Here is a 15,945-nt window from a genome sequence, read left to right on the forward strand (position 1 = left end):
AGAAGAAGAAGAAGATAAACAGTTTTCAGACAATATCAGTGCCAAAGAGTGTGAGCGAGATGGCAGTAATGCACCTTCACATTGGTCTCCACCCGCCAATAAACCAAACAAACAAGTATTTTCTTACTATCCTAACATAGTATTTGTTTGTAAAGGCTGAAATAACAACAATGAGCCACATTGAGAAACACTGTCCAATACAAGCAATGCAGAAATACAGAATAATAGAAAAAAACAATAACGTTATATCTTTTCCCTTAAATGAAGCATTGAAATGAATGGACTTTTTGGGGGGTAGGATAACAAGTGTGTGTGTGTGTGTGTGTGTGTGTGTGTGTGTGTGTGTGTGTGTGTGCAGCAGCAGCAGGAGGGGGAGGAGCCCGGGCTCCTCCGCCGTGATAACAGGCTGCTGCCTCGGCTCTCTTATCTCCCGCTCCCCGCGCTGTCCGCCTCCGAGCACCAGCTCCTCTCCTCCGGACCTCCACCAGGATTTATCCCCATTCTCAGCGAACTTCACCAAAAGCCGACCCGCTCCTCTCATGCTGTCCCCGGGAGACCACCCCGGCATTCACTCGACTTCGCGGATACTATCGGCGACTGTGTTGCGGTCTTGAGAATCATGGAAACGTGGTTTTTGAATCACGTCCTCGGGCTGTCTCTGTCTCTGTCGCTGCTGCTGCTGGGTCTGCCGCGGCCCCTCGGGGCAGGGACCCCCGCCAGCAACAGCTCGGATCCCGGATCGTATCACTCAACCTCGGCGGATGAACTGAGCAGCGTGTTAAACAACGCGACTTCAAGTTCATACTCCAGCGAGAGTTTATCCCCATCACAGAGGAACCTGCTCACACACACCGCTGCTGCTGCTGCTGCTGCTGCTGCTGCGGGGGGAAACTTCGGTAAGACACTAGTCACTGAGGCCTGCTGCGGCAAGTGCACCTCATGATGTTAGTCCACTGACTTTATATTAACACCACTGTCCTAAACTTTTTATAAACAGTCCACTGTCCTAAACTTTATATTAACACTCCACTGTCCTAAACTTTATATTAACACTCCACTGTCCTAAACTTTATATTAACAAACCACTGTCCTAAACTTTATATTAACACTCCACTGTCCTAAACTTTTTATAAACAGTCCACTGTCCTAAACTTTATATTAACAATCCACTGTCTTAAACTTTATATTAACTGTCCACTGTCCTAAACTTTATATAAACACTCCACTGTCCTTAACTTTGTATTAACAAACCACTGTCCTAAACTTTATATTAACAATCCACTGTCCTTAACTTTGTATTAACAAACCACTGTCCTAAACTTTATATTAACAAACCACTGTCCTAAACTTTATATTAACAAACCACTGTCCTAAACTTTATATTAACAAACCACTGTCCTAAACTTTATATTAACAGTCCACTGTCCTAAACTTTATATTAACACTCCACTGTCCTAAACTTTATATTAACACTCCACTGTCCTAAACTTTATATAAACAATCCACTGTCCTAAACTTTTTATAAACAGTCCCCTGTCTTTACCTTTATATAAACACTCCACTGTCCTAAACTTTATATAAACAGTCCACTGTCTTAACCTTTTTATAAACAGTCTATGGTCTTTACCTACTGTCCCACATGTGAATGGCTGGATCATATATTTACTTTCACTCTCAACACATTAAAATAAGCTGTAACACTGAGAACAATAAAGTTAATTTATGATAACAGGTGGAGATGTGCAATAAAACTATCAATAATCAATCAATAATCATTGCAATGTAATTTCCATAGCAATATAACAAAGGTTAAATAATAATCATGATTTATCCCTTAACATATAATGGATATACCTCAGATTTTTAAACCACAACCTTAACTCAGGAGCAAAAACCAGTCTTTAAACTTTAAAAGACATAATAATGTGACATAGATAATAATTATCGTTATCGACCACATTGTTCAGCCCTATCTTGTCAACATTAAGAGTGAAGTCACTGCTTGTATCCACAGTGAAGACAGGCGCTTTACTTGTTGGTCTTGTTTGCCTCATTAAAAGGCTGGAACCAACCATTATTCCCATTAGAGATTCAATCTTTTATTCTCTCTTAATTGCTTTTTCGTATTTCTGCTTTAAAAATGACTTAAATAAGGAAATTAGTATGATTATTTATCACAACGCCTCGGAGCGGTGTGATAATGGATGGATGGATTTGTTATAATTTCTTTCTGTCCATTACTAGTTTTCCTTGTGTAATTGTTTCACTTCTACTTCAGTGTAAAAAGTGTTTTAAGGCTCTTACTGTATGTTTACACCTGTGGTTCTGGTAAAGAGGAGGGTAAATCCACCTTAAAGTCCACCGAAACATGAAAATTCACTCATCATCTACTCACCACTGTGCCGATGGAGGGGTGAAGTGTTTGAGATTTGATCACCAGCTCATGCAGATGTTGATAAGGTGTATGGAAACCTGCATGGATCATTCAAACCTCTGCTTTTTTAACACAGCATGGTTAGGTTGGCTTACAACGTGCAGTATGCAGGACGGTAGAGTTCAGTAGAGTCCACCAATGAGCTCAGTTCAGGTAAAAACCACAGTACTTTTCTTTTATAGTAATACATATAAACTACCATAAACCTTGTGAAATGGTTAAAGATCCACGAGGGAAAATAACTGAAGATGCTCCTAAGGAATGACAAGTGGAAATAAATCACTCAGATTTGACCCCAGTCCAGCTTTCCTGCCTTGATCCAGTCATTCAGGTTCACTAACTGAGCTGTGAATCAACCTTAGATACTTGACAATAGTAAAAATCCTCATCTAAATCTCCTATTTGGCCTTTTGTAAATAAAACATTAAATATTCAAAACACTGCTACCTCCTTCAATCAGCTGTTTTCATTACTGTGTTGGAACATACTGCATATACCTACAATGCCAAGCCACAGTATTTATGAAGTATGACAGATGTGGAAAAAATCCTCACAGTGACAACTGTGTTAAGAGTTGAGAGCTGAGCGATAAACAGCAGAGAATCTGGGAGTGTCCTTCACTCGCTGCCAACACCACGTTCCAGTCTGAGTTCTGCTGGATCCAAAGAGAGAAAATGAAATAATGAGAGAGACACATGCGGAGGAAGTGAGAGAGAACGATCGAGTCTGGTGGCCCAGTTCTCCCTATAACACTCCCAGTAGATGAGCTGTTGTGACACTTGAACTCCATCCCTCCATTGGTATTGGATGGTGGCTGCTGGTCACTGTGGTGGATGTCAAGAGGTGTCCAGCTCCCACTGTTGTTGCTCCAGTCCTGGGGATCAGACACATAGAGTGCTGTCACACAGCACAGCATCAGGGGTGTGCTTAGAAAAGGCTTTAGGTCAGAGAGATACAGCTCATCTTTGTTATAACTAAGTTATATCTTGATGTCAACAACGGATCCTATGCCCCTTCATTACATCCTGACCAATAGGGATATTTTAGGGCCAATGGTGATGCTGATATTTAAGTTAGTTGAGGCTTGACATTTTACAGTGTAGCCATAAACATATAAATAACTATAAATACAAAAAAAACATAAATACAACCAAATATATAAATGTTTAATCAAGGAAATATACAGAATTCTTTCAAATACAATTTTAATATAAATGCACACCGTTTCTGCATTGTTGACGTTTACTCTCCAAAATATGTATTTATCGGCCAATTTTTATCAGCCAACTGAATCAGTTGAGCTCTGCAATGCATAATAATTATCATCCAAATCAGTAGTTCCGATTAGCACCACCACCAAGTTTTTGGCGTCTTTCAGCAAACAGATGTTTGGTTTATTTTTTATTTTCATTGAATTTTTTTAACTGACAAAAACTTTGATAAACCCCTCTGTACTCCACCTGCTCAGCAACAAACAGTATTTAGACAAAATTATAAATTTGCTTCAAAACAAAGTTCAGTTCAAAGTTAATAAAAAGTCAGACATTTTATTAAGGAGTTGGTGGAGACCAAAATGGAGCTAACAGGGGGTAAATATTGGGATTTAATCTTGTCATATGCACATAATCTCTACATGAAAGGCTACTGCTAGCTTGTGTTTACTGGATGTGTAACTAGTTGAAAACATGCAAAGATACTATAATCAACTTAAAAAGTGATAAAAGTGATAATGTGTTGCATTCTCAGTTTGTTCTTCTCCCCCAAGTGAACAAAGGATAATTAATGCCGCTTTAAAGTAGCGAGTTCAAAACCATTTTCAGGGCAGGTTGCCACAGATTAATTTAATTTAATGTCAGTACCCCCAGACTGAATCTGACAGGGGACAAGACAAACAGGGCTCTCTCTCCACGATTTCTGCTTCACTGTCAAATGTTAATGTCAAAATAAAGCAACAATCTCAACTTTATAACCTCATACCTTTCTTGACATTTCACTTCTGGAAATGTGTGGTTTTGTTAATACGACCTAAAGAACAATAAAAACACACAATGAACGTGAACCCACGCCCAGATCCATGGTGACAGTTTTCTGCCAGCGCCTTGTGCTCGCTCAGCTTTAGGAAGGAAATGGCCGATTCCCAGTGGGGACCGTCACCGCCATATTTAGGACATAAAGCCTTTGTTAGAGCAGACGAGCTCGGCTGCCAGTTGTTCTCCACCCAAAAATTATTGCCCCTGCAGCAAACTACAGCACCTCACAGTATTCCCCCCCCCCCCCCCCCACCCCCAATTCTGCAGGCTGCACACAGTCTGCAGGGTCAGCGCCCTCTGTTGGCCACAGCATGTGGAAGTGAATCTTTTGACAGTTTGTAATTTTAATTTGTGATGAGAAAGCTGGAAGAAAACAGACTGAAGAGAAAATATTAAGAGTGTAGATTCCCAGTACAAACATTCACCTAAAATAATAATAACAACAATAATAATAATGATAATAATAATAAGCTTTATTTATATACTAGCACTTTTCGGAGCGACATTATAAAGTGCTTTACAAGAGCATGAAACAATAAACCGTCGATAAAACTAAATAAAAACTAAAATTCAAATAATTAATAAAAATAAAATAAATAAAATTAACCAGTAAATTTAATTTAATCACCCATAGTTGAAAAGGGTGTGAAAGCAGGAACAGATGTAGCATATCTGATCTCAGCTGGTACAATTTATTCCAGAGTTTGGTCCGTACTGCAAAAGCATGACAGTCACCAATCTTCGAAACACCAGACAACACTACCACCTGATCTAAGATGGCATGCAGGCTCATGGGGATATTGTAAATCCTTGATGCACACAGCTTGTGTAAAGATCTAAATGTCATCAATAAAATCTTAAAATCATTGCCAAAACAAACAGGAAGCCAATGCAACGTTCCTACTGTATTCAAGTTGACTGTAAGATAGCAATAGAATAAAACATTTGCTTCTTATGGCGCAGGAAATGAGTAGCATGGCTTCACGTGGAGTTAAACTTTGACCTGTTATATTCCCTTTGCATTCAGGTATGTGTGACTGTGCCCTAATACTGTGAAGTTGTAATAACAGGCCACAGTTGTTCTTCTTGTCTGAAGATGAGAACTTTTCATTTAGAACATTGTTTTGTTTCCCCACAGACACGGAGGAGACACAAACCTTCACAGAAACGAGCAGCAGATCACTAGAGATCAATCTTTCTACTGAGCCGCTCTCCTCCACCCTTGTTGTAGCCACCACTGAGGCCAGCAGCAGCGGCAGCAGTAGCAGCAGCGGCAGCGGCAGCAGCAGCAGCAGCACTAGCAGTGGCAGCAGCAGCAGCAGCACTAGCAGTGGCAGCAGCAGCATCAGCAGCGGCAGCGGCAGCAGCACTAGCAGTGGCAGCAGCAGCATCAGCAGCGGCAGCAGCAGCAGCAGCAGCATCAGCATCAGCAGTGGCAGTAGCAGCAGCGGCAGCGGCAGCAGCAGCAGCAGCACTAGCAGTGGCAGCAGCAGCAGCAGCACTAGCAGTGGCAGCAGCAGCAGCAGCGGCAGCAGCACTAGCAGTGGCAGCAGCAGCATCAGCAGCGGCAGCAGCAGCAGCATCAGCAGTGGCAGCAGCGGCAGCAGCAGTAGCAGCAGCAGTAGCAGCACTAGCAGTGGCAGCAGCAGCAGCAGCATCAGCAGCGGCAGCAGCAGCAGCAGCAGCGGCAGCAGCAGCAGCAGCGGCAGCAGCAGCAGCAGCGGTAGCAGCACTAGCAGTGGCAGCAGCAGCATCAGCAGCGGCAGCAGCAGCGGTAGCAGCACTAGCAGTGGCAGCGGCAGCAGCAGCGGTAGCAGCAGCAGCAGTAGCAGCGGCAGCATCAGCAGCGGCAGCAGCAGCAGCAGCGGCAGCAGCAGCAGCATCAGTAGCATTAGCAGCGGCAGCAGCAGTAGCAGCGGCAGCAGCATCAGTAGCATTAGCAGCGGCAGTAGCAGCGGTAGCAGCAGCAGCATCAGTAGTATTAGCAGCGGCAGCATCAGTAGCAGCGGCAGCAGCAGTGGCTGGAAGGACTTAGGTATCACAGACCTGGTGCCCAGCGTCTCCCACCCTGTGTCCTGGAAGGCCAGATCCTGGACGTTGACAGAGGACGCCAGCCTGCCCCAGGACCACCCAGACACCACTCTGCGGCTGCGAGACGCCACAGCCTTGGCGTCGCAGACAGCCATCCACACCGACCGCACCTACACTTCCTCGGCCAACAGCCGAGGAAGGGAGAGGACCCTGCTGTCCGTCACCTCCTCCTCTAACAACAGCACCTCCTCTGCATTCACAGAGGATTCCAACTCCTATCAGCCCCCCTCTACCTGGGGTGTTCCGGCTCGGGCCACAGAGACTGAGGACTACACCCACAGCGCCCCATCCACTCGGACTGACAGCAGGGACGCAACAGACGAACACATGACCCAGTCCTTCAAGGGGACGTTTTCAGAGACTGGGAGCCCAGAAGGGTCCAGGGGAACCCAGAGTTTAACTCAACCACCAAACGCCACCTGGCATCAACAAACATCAGAGTCTGAGGAGACCTCCGACTCGACGCCGCCTCTCAGTGTGACAGAGCTCAGCACTGACCAATCAGACGTAACAGTTTCCTCCACGCCTCCTGTCACCTCAGCCACAGGAGGTCCGACCAGCATCTCAGGGACAGAGGTGGAGACGGTATCTGATGTGGGAAGCTCCACCGAGGCCTCGCAGAGCTTCAGCACTCTGAACCAGGAGGGCACCGAGGGGCTGTCATCCCAGACCAGAGAGGAGACTATGGGCCCGGGTCTGACAACAGCGCCTCCTACAGTCAGAAGCAATACACATGATATGGATGACTTTCTGACAGACACTCCAGTGCTGGTTACTGAAGTCTCTCTCAACACTTCACCTGTTACTGTCACAGAAAGGTACATTGTTTATTACACTTTGTAAATAATTCAAGGAAAGATACATGACTGAACACTAGGTGGTGTTATGAGCCCTGTTTTTTACATTTTTATATTAAAATGAGCATTCATGTATTTCATGAAAGAACAGTCATATAATTTAGTTTACAGCTCAAAAAACAAGTTTAATTATAGTATTTTTTTTAAAGTTTTAACAGAGAACTTCAGCTCTATTAGAGTTTTAAGTTTCTGAGAAGTTGTTGTGTCAGTCCTCCGATGAACTAGGCTGTAGTAATGAAGACGTTCTTAGTTGTTGTCAGGAGTCAGTGAGAAACTGATTTATTTATTTTCTCATCAACAGATCACAGATAACAGAAGAAGATACTTTTAAAGCCTTCGCCTCCTCCACCACATCCACCAGCAGCCCTCCTCTACCAGCGACCTCATCCTCCCGTTTCAGCAGCACCAGCACCAGCAGCAGCACGACGTCAGAGTTACTCACCGAGGCCACCGTCACTTACACCACACCCCCCACCACAGCCTCCACCCCAGCCCTGCAGACCACAGCACGGCACACAACTCGCCGTGCGTCAACGAGCCAAACCCAGGGTCCCTCAACAGAGAGTGCTAACCCCACAAAAGGCACCACCCTGCAGATAGAAACGGGCACTCTGGGAGGTACCACCTCTCACGACCAGTATGTCACCACGCCCATCACCCACAGCACCCCGACCAGAAGCACAGAGGTCCTGCACACCACCGGGAGACCGAGTGAGAGGGGGACCACAGAGCTGGTGGTTACTACGTCACCCACTGACATCCAACCCACCAAGGCACCGCCACCACCACCACCAAGTGAGTTCACTCTCTTTTTTCACTGTAAATAGCAATTATTGGCATGCTGCTTTTAAAGCAAGGTTGGTAGTCAGACTCTCTTTTCTTCGGTTATGGAAACTGATAATAATCCTTTTTCACAGCAGCCATTTTGACACAAATAGTAAATAATAAATAATCACATTTGTAAAGGTTGTGGTCTATTTAGGTATAGAGCTTTTATTAATTAATGAACACTTTTGTCCAGCTACTGCACCATGCAAATAAATCTCACCTATTCCAAAAATATAAATGTACTAAAATGAGGTCTGGCATGGAAATGGGCATCACAAACATTTTACATCATGAGAATAATAAGACATAATAAGAATAAGATCATTTTCAAAGGTTCAGTTGCATCTATTTCATGTTAAAATGTCTGCTCTCCCGTCTGTCCTCCAGGAAACCCCTGTATGTCAAACCCTTGTTTGAACGGAGGGATGTGTGTGAGCTACAAAAGGCATCAGTTCACCTGTCAATGTCAGCAGGCGTGGACAGGACCGACCTGCAACCAGGGTGAGCTTCTCTTCTCTCCTCTTCTTTTTCCTGACTCTCGATAACAATGTTGTTTCAAGCGGCTTTAAGTTTTTCGTCTCTGTGCATCCAAGCATGAAATTTCCAGATATACGTATTTCATCCTGATGAACAGTGTGGAATGCAAAGATTAGGTCTAAGCTCTATGGATTCAGTGGGTGTGTTATTGTAATAGCTTTTTGTTCTGTGTGCCCAGATATGGATGAATGTGAGAGGGACCCCTGCCCGGTTGGCTCCAGGTGCGTGAACACACGAGGCTCCTTCAGCTGCGAATGTGCGCTCGGCTTCGACCTCGAGGACGGACGCACCTGCACCAGAGGTAAGATCCCTGTATATACACATACATACTGACTATAATTTTTTTAGCTGAGTTATTTTCTCAAACTTCTTTGCTTCTGATTTTTATTCACAGCAAAGACATTTCTGGGAACGTTCAGCTTCAACAGGCTGCCACAAGACCCTGTAATCTTGAAGAGCTCCACCATGCATGAGATCCAGAGGGAGATTATTCAGCTGGTGAGCGGCAGTCCACGTCACTGCATCTTCCTCTCTGCTCATTTCTGAGAAAATCTGAATGACTAAGTAACTCACACACACTCTCTTCCTGTCGTCACTGCAGCTCAATGCGTCGTTGTCAGTCCTTCAAGGCTACAGCCGCTCGACTCTGAGTAAGAAGTGAGTTCTTCGATAAACCTTACGATTCATGTCTTTTTTTTATTGTTTGTCGATGTATTTTTAAAACAAATCATTGGTACAAGAGAAAAAAAGCTGAATTTCTATGTCAGAACTGCAAAATGTTTTAGTCTAACTGATACAACCTGAACATTTTGTCAGTGTCGACGTCTGTGCTGACCTCTGCTCTCCTCCTGCAGAGAAGAGGACGGGCTTCGTATCTTTGCTGTCAACATGTTTTCCATCTCCACCGACGTGACGAGCGCTGAAGTCTACAACAGCATCCAGATGTCTCTGAGCAACTGCAGCTCTTCCATGGCGCACTGCCGTATGGTCCTGAACCGCCAATTCACTTATACCGGTAAACAGAACCACCACAGCCACATTGTAAACAACATAATAATGATTATTTCTAGTTTAAATACTATTTCCTCCTGTAAACAGGATTGGGGCCCCACTATCAAAGTTAAAAACATGTTCAGAGCCACTAGAGGGCAGAATGCAGCTGTAAAATGTCCCCTGTGAAAGGTGCCATGATAGATTCGTGAAAATATTACACAGTTAAAGCAATAAAACAGCTGCTGTACTTCCCTTCACCTTCATGCTACAGGGAATTCTATAATAGCACTAATAGACAACCGTTCAATATCATAAATAATAACTTGGATTAATATAGTGTCTTTCAAAGTACCCATGGCTGGTGGGTTAATATATTATGGTCTCTTCTTGAGATGAAACCTGATAGTGAATTGAGGGAAAGGCAGGGAACTGAACCGTACACATGAATTCAACATTCAAGAACTTTATTGTCCTTGTGCAAGCACAACATTACAAAAAGGTCAATCCTGAAATCAAATTGTGCCTGTTTTAAATATTTACTAAAAGAAATATACAATTATTAAAGTAATAAGCAACTATATAGTAAAATATAAGCAAAAGAAGTATAAAATATAGTTCTTCAATAAAATATCAGTAAACACAAGTTGAAGTAGTAAGTATTTAAAGAACAAACAATAGCAGTAAAGTAACTGAGACAATATGTCTACCCTGTTGCAACATCGATGGGATATGACAAAGTAAATGTTTGGTGTTTTCCATCTTCTTGGGACATCCCGTGTTGTCCAGTTTAAGATCGGATTCCTGTGTCGGTACTAACTCTGTCCACGTTGCGTTCCAGTGGAGAGTCTGTGTGTGGCTCAGAAGGCTCAGTGTGACACCGAGCGCTCCACGTGCACAGACAGCGGAGGCACAGCGTACTGCCAGTGTCTTCAAGGATACTACAAACACAATCCTGAGGACTTGTCCTGTCTCGGTAAGCTCACTTTTTCTCTCTCCTGGTTTCTGCTGATACTACGACTACTACTACTACTACAACTAATAATAATAGTAAAAATAATAAACTCTATTTAAATATAACTTTTCAAAATATGGTTACAAAGTGCATTACAAGGTTGAAACAGGATAAACATTTTCAGGACTGAGGGAAACAAGATTGGGGAGTAAATTGATGTAGTGTTAAAACATCAAAACACAGCAGTAAAACAATAACAATAAAAATAACTACTGTCAAAACAATTGTTTATTAAAACTAACAAAAGATAACAAAAATATATGTTTTAAGAAGTAATTTAAAAGATGTCATTGATTCTGCAAGCCTCAGATCTTCGGGCCTGGAGCTGAGGAGCCTTGACTGCAAAAGCAGACAAAATATAAAACAGATAATTTTATACAATTAAAATGTTATTAAACGTTTCCTTTTCTGTTATATATATATAACAGAAAAGTAAATGTTTCCTTCCTGACTAAAACAAAATACTGAGGGAAAAGTAGATTCATACAAATTAAGAACACTTAATAACAGTAAAACACTTTTGGCCTTTGTAGCCCGTAAAGGAAACTGTAATTGGATTTTTTTCTGAACAACATGTTTATTTCCAGATTGTGGGGATGGCTACAAGCTGGAAAACGGCACCTGTGTCCTGTAAGTTTGGCTCAATTTTTTTTTCTACCTACAGTATCAGAGGTTAGATTAAAAGATTTAGGATCATATTCTCACTGCAGATTCTGTCTCTGCTTTCAGGTGCACGTTTGGATTTGGAGGATTCAACTGTGGAAATTGTAAGTTACTGAAAAAACTGACATTTCATTTATTTTCTCATCGTGTGATCGTTGTGTGCGTTGATTTTTTATGTGTAGTATTTAATACTGTATCTGGTTATTTGATGTTGCAGTTTACAAGCTGATCGCAATTGTGGTATCACCTGCAGGGGGCGCTATGCTCCTCATCCTCATCATCGCTCTCACTGTCACTTGCTGCAGGTAAGTCTGCAGATATTGTTTGCATTAGAACTTTGTCCCTGTTTTGCTATTTATGTCAACCGTAGAATGCCTGACAGCTCCACAAAAGTTAAGCCAAGTCATGTTTTTATCTCCCAGGAAAGATAAGAATGACATTAACAAGATCATCTTCAAGAGTGGAGATCTGCAGATGTCCCCTTACGCTGACTTCCCCAAAAATAACCGCATATCCATGGAGTGGGGCCGAGAGACGATCGAGATGCAAGAGAACGGCAGCACCAAGAACCTGCTGCAGATGACTGACATTTACTATTCTGTAAGGAGACCTAAAATACACAATCTCTTATTAAATTGTCATGTTCCTAGATTTGTCTTTCTCGCTCGAGTTGGGGTTTCGTTTTGTGTGTTTGGATAAGACTGATGAGTAACTCTACCTGACAAGAGGAATCTGTTAATGAAAAACATGTTGATTTTCTCTCTCTTTGTATCCATCCCCTCAGCCCGCGTTGCGTAACTCGGACCTGGAGAGAAACGGCCTGTACCCGTTCACAGGTCTGCCGGGCTCTCGCCACTCCTGCATCTACCCCGCCCAGTGGAACCCCTCCTTCATTAGTGATGATTCACGAAGAAGAGACTACTTCTAACTGCTCCTCCTGAAACACACACACGGAAAACTCACCGTCTCTCATACTGTGATGTGTCATGATGGTTTTCACAGTGAAGACGCTCGTGTGTTAGCTTCACTGTTTTTAAAAACCCATTTGACCATCTGCATTCAGGGTTGCACATTAATTATGTAAATGTCTGTGTTTGAGTGAGTGAGTGACTGTGTGTGTGTGTGTGTGTGTGTGTGTGTGTGTGTGTGTGTGTGTGTGTGTGTGTGTGTGTGAGAGAAATACACATGTTTGCAAGTAAAAGTAAGTTTGTGATGAATTCAGTGTTTTTGCATGTTTTACCTCACTTACTTCAACTTGCATGTACTTTACATTACCGCTGTGGCGTTAAAGGTGGTGTCATGTGTTTTCCTGTCCTCCAGGAAGCCACTGATTCTCATTTGTCAAGAAAAACAATTTTGCAGACCTATGAAAAATGCGTAAATGCACAATTGAAAGTAAAAGAAATAGAAATTTAACTTTGTTTATCAACTGTGCACAGAAATATGTGTGTGAGGAATCTGGAAAAACACATTTACATTCTATTCAAAACAGCAGTATTATAAACTATATGTGATGTGTCCCAAATAGACCAGAACATGCAAAAATAACATTGATGATGTATGGTCCTTTAAGTGCTGAAATATGAATATGTGCGTGCCACTGCTGTCGTATGGAAATGATCCGTTTCTTCATATTGATGGAACATGATAATAACAAACCACTGAAGGTTGTAAGTTCATTTTTACACCAGCGTAACGTGAGGATCGACTTCCTGATCTGATAATGATGTTTATTTATTCCCTGTATGTTGATATCCTGTATATGTAGCTGGTGAACATCTCATTCATACACACTGACTGGAGGGGGAAAATATGTTGCTTTAAATGCGTGTGTGTGTGTGTGTGTGTGTGTGTGCTCGCGTATGTCCTCTAAGTATTGATGATTGTGTGTGTGTGAGGAATAATGAACTGTATACCAGAATGTTTTTAAGTGTTTGAATGTAAAGGTGTATAATAATTAGATATCTCTGATGAAGTGCTATTTTTATGTATTTTTTATGATATGTGTTTTTATGATCTGTTGACTCTGGCGTTTTAGTCAGACGTGCTTATTTAAATAAAAAATATATCAGAGCATTTTGTCTCTAATGAAATTATCTTTGAAAGTCTTTTGAATCATTCACATTTTTATTCTGTTGTTGACACAGTTTGAGTTGTAACTTTAAGAACTTTAATTCATATTGTTAAATAATTTAAAATCTAAATTACTGATAATAAACAAGTAAAAATGTTATTTTCCACAAATATTACATTTTTGGTAAAATAGTAAGTCAGATTTAAAATTTTGGCACAAAAGAATACCATCAACAGTTAAAATATATTTTAAATAAGTAAAAAATATAATAAAGATATTCTTACTTATTACAGATATTTCTTGAACGTCATTGTGGCTTTATTGTCACTTTATGAAACTACTGAAGTCATGAGCCCAGAGAGGCAGCGCTATTATCGTAGCTGAACATGGCGTCCAAGTTACATATTAAGGGAGGTAAAGATAAATGATTACTCACAGCTAGATGTCAGGAAAGTCAATGTATGTATCTGTTAACTGAAAGATCTGGCTGGCTTGAAACGTTGATGCCTTTTGTGTGTCTGCTCCACTCAAGTTGGCTTCCTGTGGGTTAATAAATACCCATTGGTTAGGTAACGTATGGCTCACACATGCTGGGATAAGCTCCAGCCCCCCCGCTACCCTTGAAAAGTTTTTGAATGTCTTTACAGTCTGTCTGATGTCCTCAGAAACAAAACACAGTCACAAAACTACTGTCAAAAGTCCTACACGACAATTTCTTGGTTTTATTTTCAGGGTGCATGACAGAAATCGATGTGTATGAATGCAAATGGATTAAGCAAAGAAAGTACAACATGCTTGTACGTGAGCTTTACAGATGCTCTAAGTTTTGAGTAAAGCTCTCTCTCCTGGTTTGCAGTGTTCAGAGGTAATAGTTTGTATTTACATGCTATGCCACATTGGGTATGGTTGTTTACATGATGTATTACTGTAATGGTCCATTTACATTGGTTTCCCTTTTAAAAGACTGGTGTAGAAGAGACCATAAAACAGGCACACTCAGAGGGGAACATTTCATACGTCGGACTTTTCTTAAGCACCGATGGCACGTCAACAGCTCGATCTCAGTGATCAGGCTTTTGTACTGATCAATGCTCCTCTCATCTTCGTCAGCCTCACTGCGAACATCTTCTACGCGTGTTGTTTGATCTCCCTGTCGCACAGCCGACAGAAACTCAAGCAGCCGTTGAAGACCATTCTGGAATGTCTTGTCTGTTGCTCTATAATTTATTGTGTCTCTTTGCCTTTGTTGTATTATGTGTTAAAGGACCGTAAAGACTTAAAATGGTTTGCCGTGTCCTGGGTGATGGTGCTGTACTTCATGAACAACAGCATGATGTGTTACGTTCGGCTAATCTTCTACTACTATGTCCAGATTGTCCCTGCACGTCGAGCTCTTTGGATCTGGGTAAAGAGGAACATAAAGTCCTTCATGATCTGGGCCTTTCTTCTCGACCAGATGGTTCTTCTGCTCAACGTCATTGCGAGTGTGACAAGTCAATGTTTCAAGAGCTACCCTAACAGCACAAGGACAGAATGTAGCTCTGACCTGGGCTTCTTCAACTTTGTTTGTTTCTACATCTTCATGGCTTACATCCTGGTGTGTCTGTGTGTCACGAGCGTTTCTAGCTTCTCAATGATCCTTTACCTCTACAGACACATGAGAAACGTGGCACTGAGCGGCAACTGCTTCAACGCGCCGAGGATTCAAAGACATATGAGAGTAGCCGTCACTGGGGCCTGCCAAGGAGCCGTGTACTTCCTCTATGCCATCTACTACCTCTTTACCTCATTCAGTGAAGTCTACTCGTCGAACTTTTTCTTAGGTTACTGGGCCCTTTTCACTGTCACCTCACTGTTCATATCAGGCACCACGGTCAACCTGGGGATCGGTCAGGCTGTATTCAGGCAAAGGGCAGTCAGAATGTGGACGGCACTCAAAGCACTGTGTAAAGTTGGCGTGGTAACAGGCGATGGCCAGCTGACATCGGGTTAAATATCTAATACTCTTAACTGTTGATGTCCAAATGTCATAGTGATTATTGGGTGTCTGATCAGGTTGAGGATTTAATTTGAAGGTTGTGTTTTCACCGCAGTCCATTGGTTTGCTTATTTAGAAATAGAATAGAATAGATTAATGTAGAATAGATTACTTTAACAAATGTTATTACCCTCAAATCTATATGAATGAATGCTGACGACGAAGCTTGTAAGAAATAAGGAATTCTGATTTTGTATTTAATCCTACCTTGTTTAATCTCATTTTATTTGATCTCATCTCATTTTATCTTGTTTATTCTCATCTTGTTTCATCTTATTTTATCTGATGCAGTTATGAAATAATTGTCTTGTGATCACGATTCTTCACAACTGTGACAAATATTTGTGTTAAATTACTTGTATGTTTTCTTTGTAGCTGTGGGATATTT

General features: G+C 42.0%; 2 protein-coding genes across 2 annotated transcripts; both read left to right on the forward strand.

Annotated features, from left to right (window-relative positions):
- The first annotated feature begins 409 nt into the window (after positions 1–409).
- heg1 (heart development protein with EGF-like domains 1) lies at positions 410–12,474 on the forward strand. The gene is made up of 15 exons (XM_034574444.1): positions 410–896; positions 5,603–5,758; positions 6,473–7,373; positions 7,714–8,207; positions 8,628–8,741; positions 8,956–9,078; positions 9,172–9,275; positions 9,379–9,434; positions 9,632–9,792; positions 10,609–10,743; positions 11,370–11,412; positions 11,512–11,549; positions 11,663–11,750; positions 11,868–12,045; positions 12,230–12,474. The coding sequence occupies exons 1-15, from the start codon at positions 620–622 to the stop codon at positions 12,371–12,373; spliced, it is 3,012 nt and encodes a 1,003-aa protein (XP_034430335.1). The 5' UTR covers positions 410–619; the 3' UTR covers positions 12,374–12,474.
- Positions 12,475–13,760: 1,286 nt separating this feature from the next.
- LOC117755010 (taste receptor type 2 member 8-like) lies at positions 13,761–15,568 on the forward strand. The gene has a single exon (XM_034574445.1). The coding sequence runs from the start codon at positions 14,559–14,561 to the stop codon at positions 15,510–15,512; it is 954 nt and encodes a 317-aa protein (XP_034430336.1). The 5' UTR covers positions 13,761–14,558; the 3' UTR covers positions 15,513–15,568.
- The last annotated feature ends 377 nt before the right edge of the window (positions 15,569–15,945 follow it).

The sequence above is a fragment of the Hippoglossus hippoglossus genome, chromosome 21 (assembly GCF_009819705.1).
Source record: "Hippoglossus hippoglossus isolate fHipHip1 chromosome 21, fHipHip1.pri, whole genome shotgun sequence".
Taxonomy (NCBI): Eukaryota; Metazoa; Chordata; class Actinopteri; order Pleuronectiformes; family Pleuronectidae; genus Hippoglossus; species Hippoglossus hippoglossus.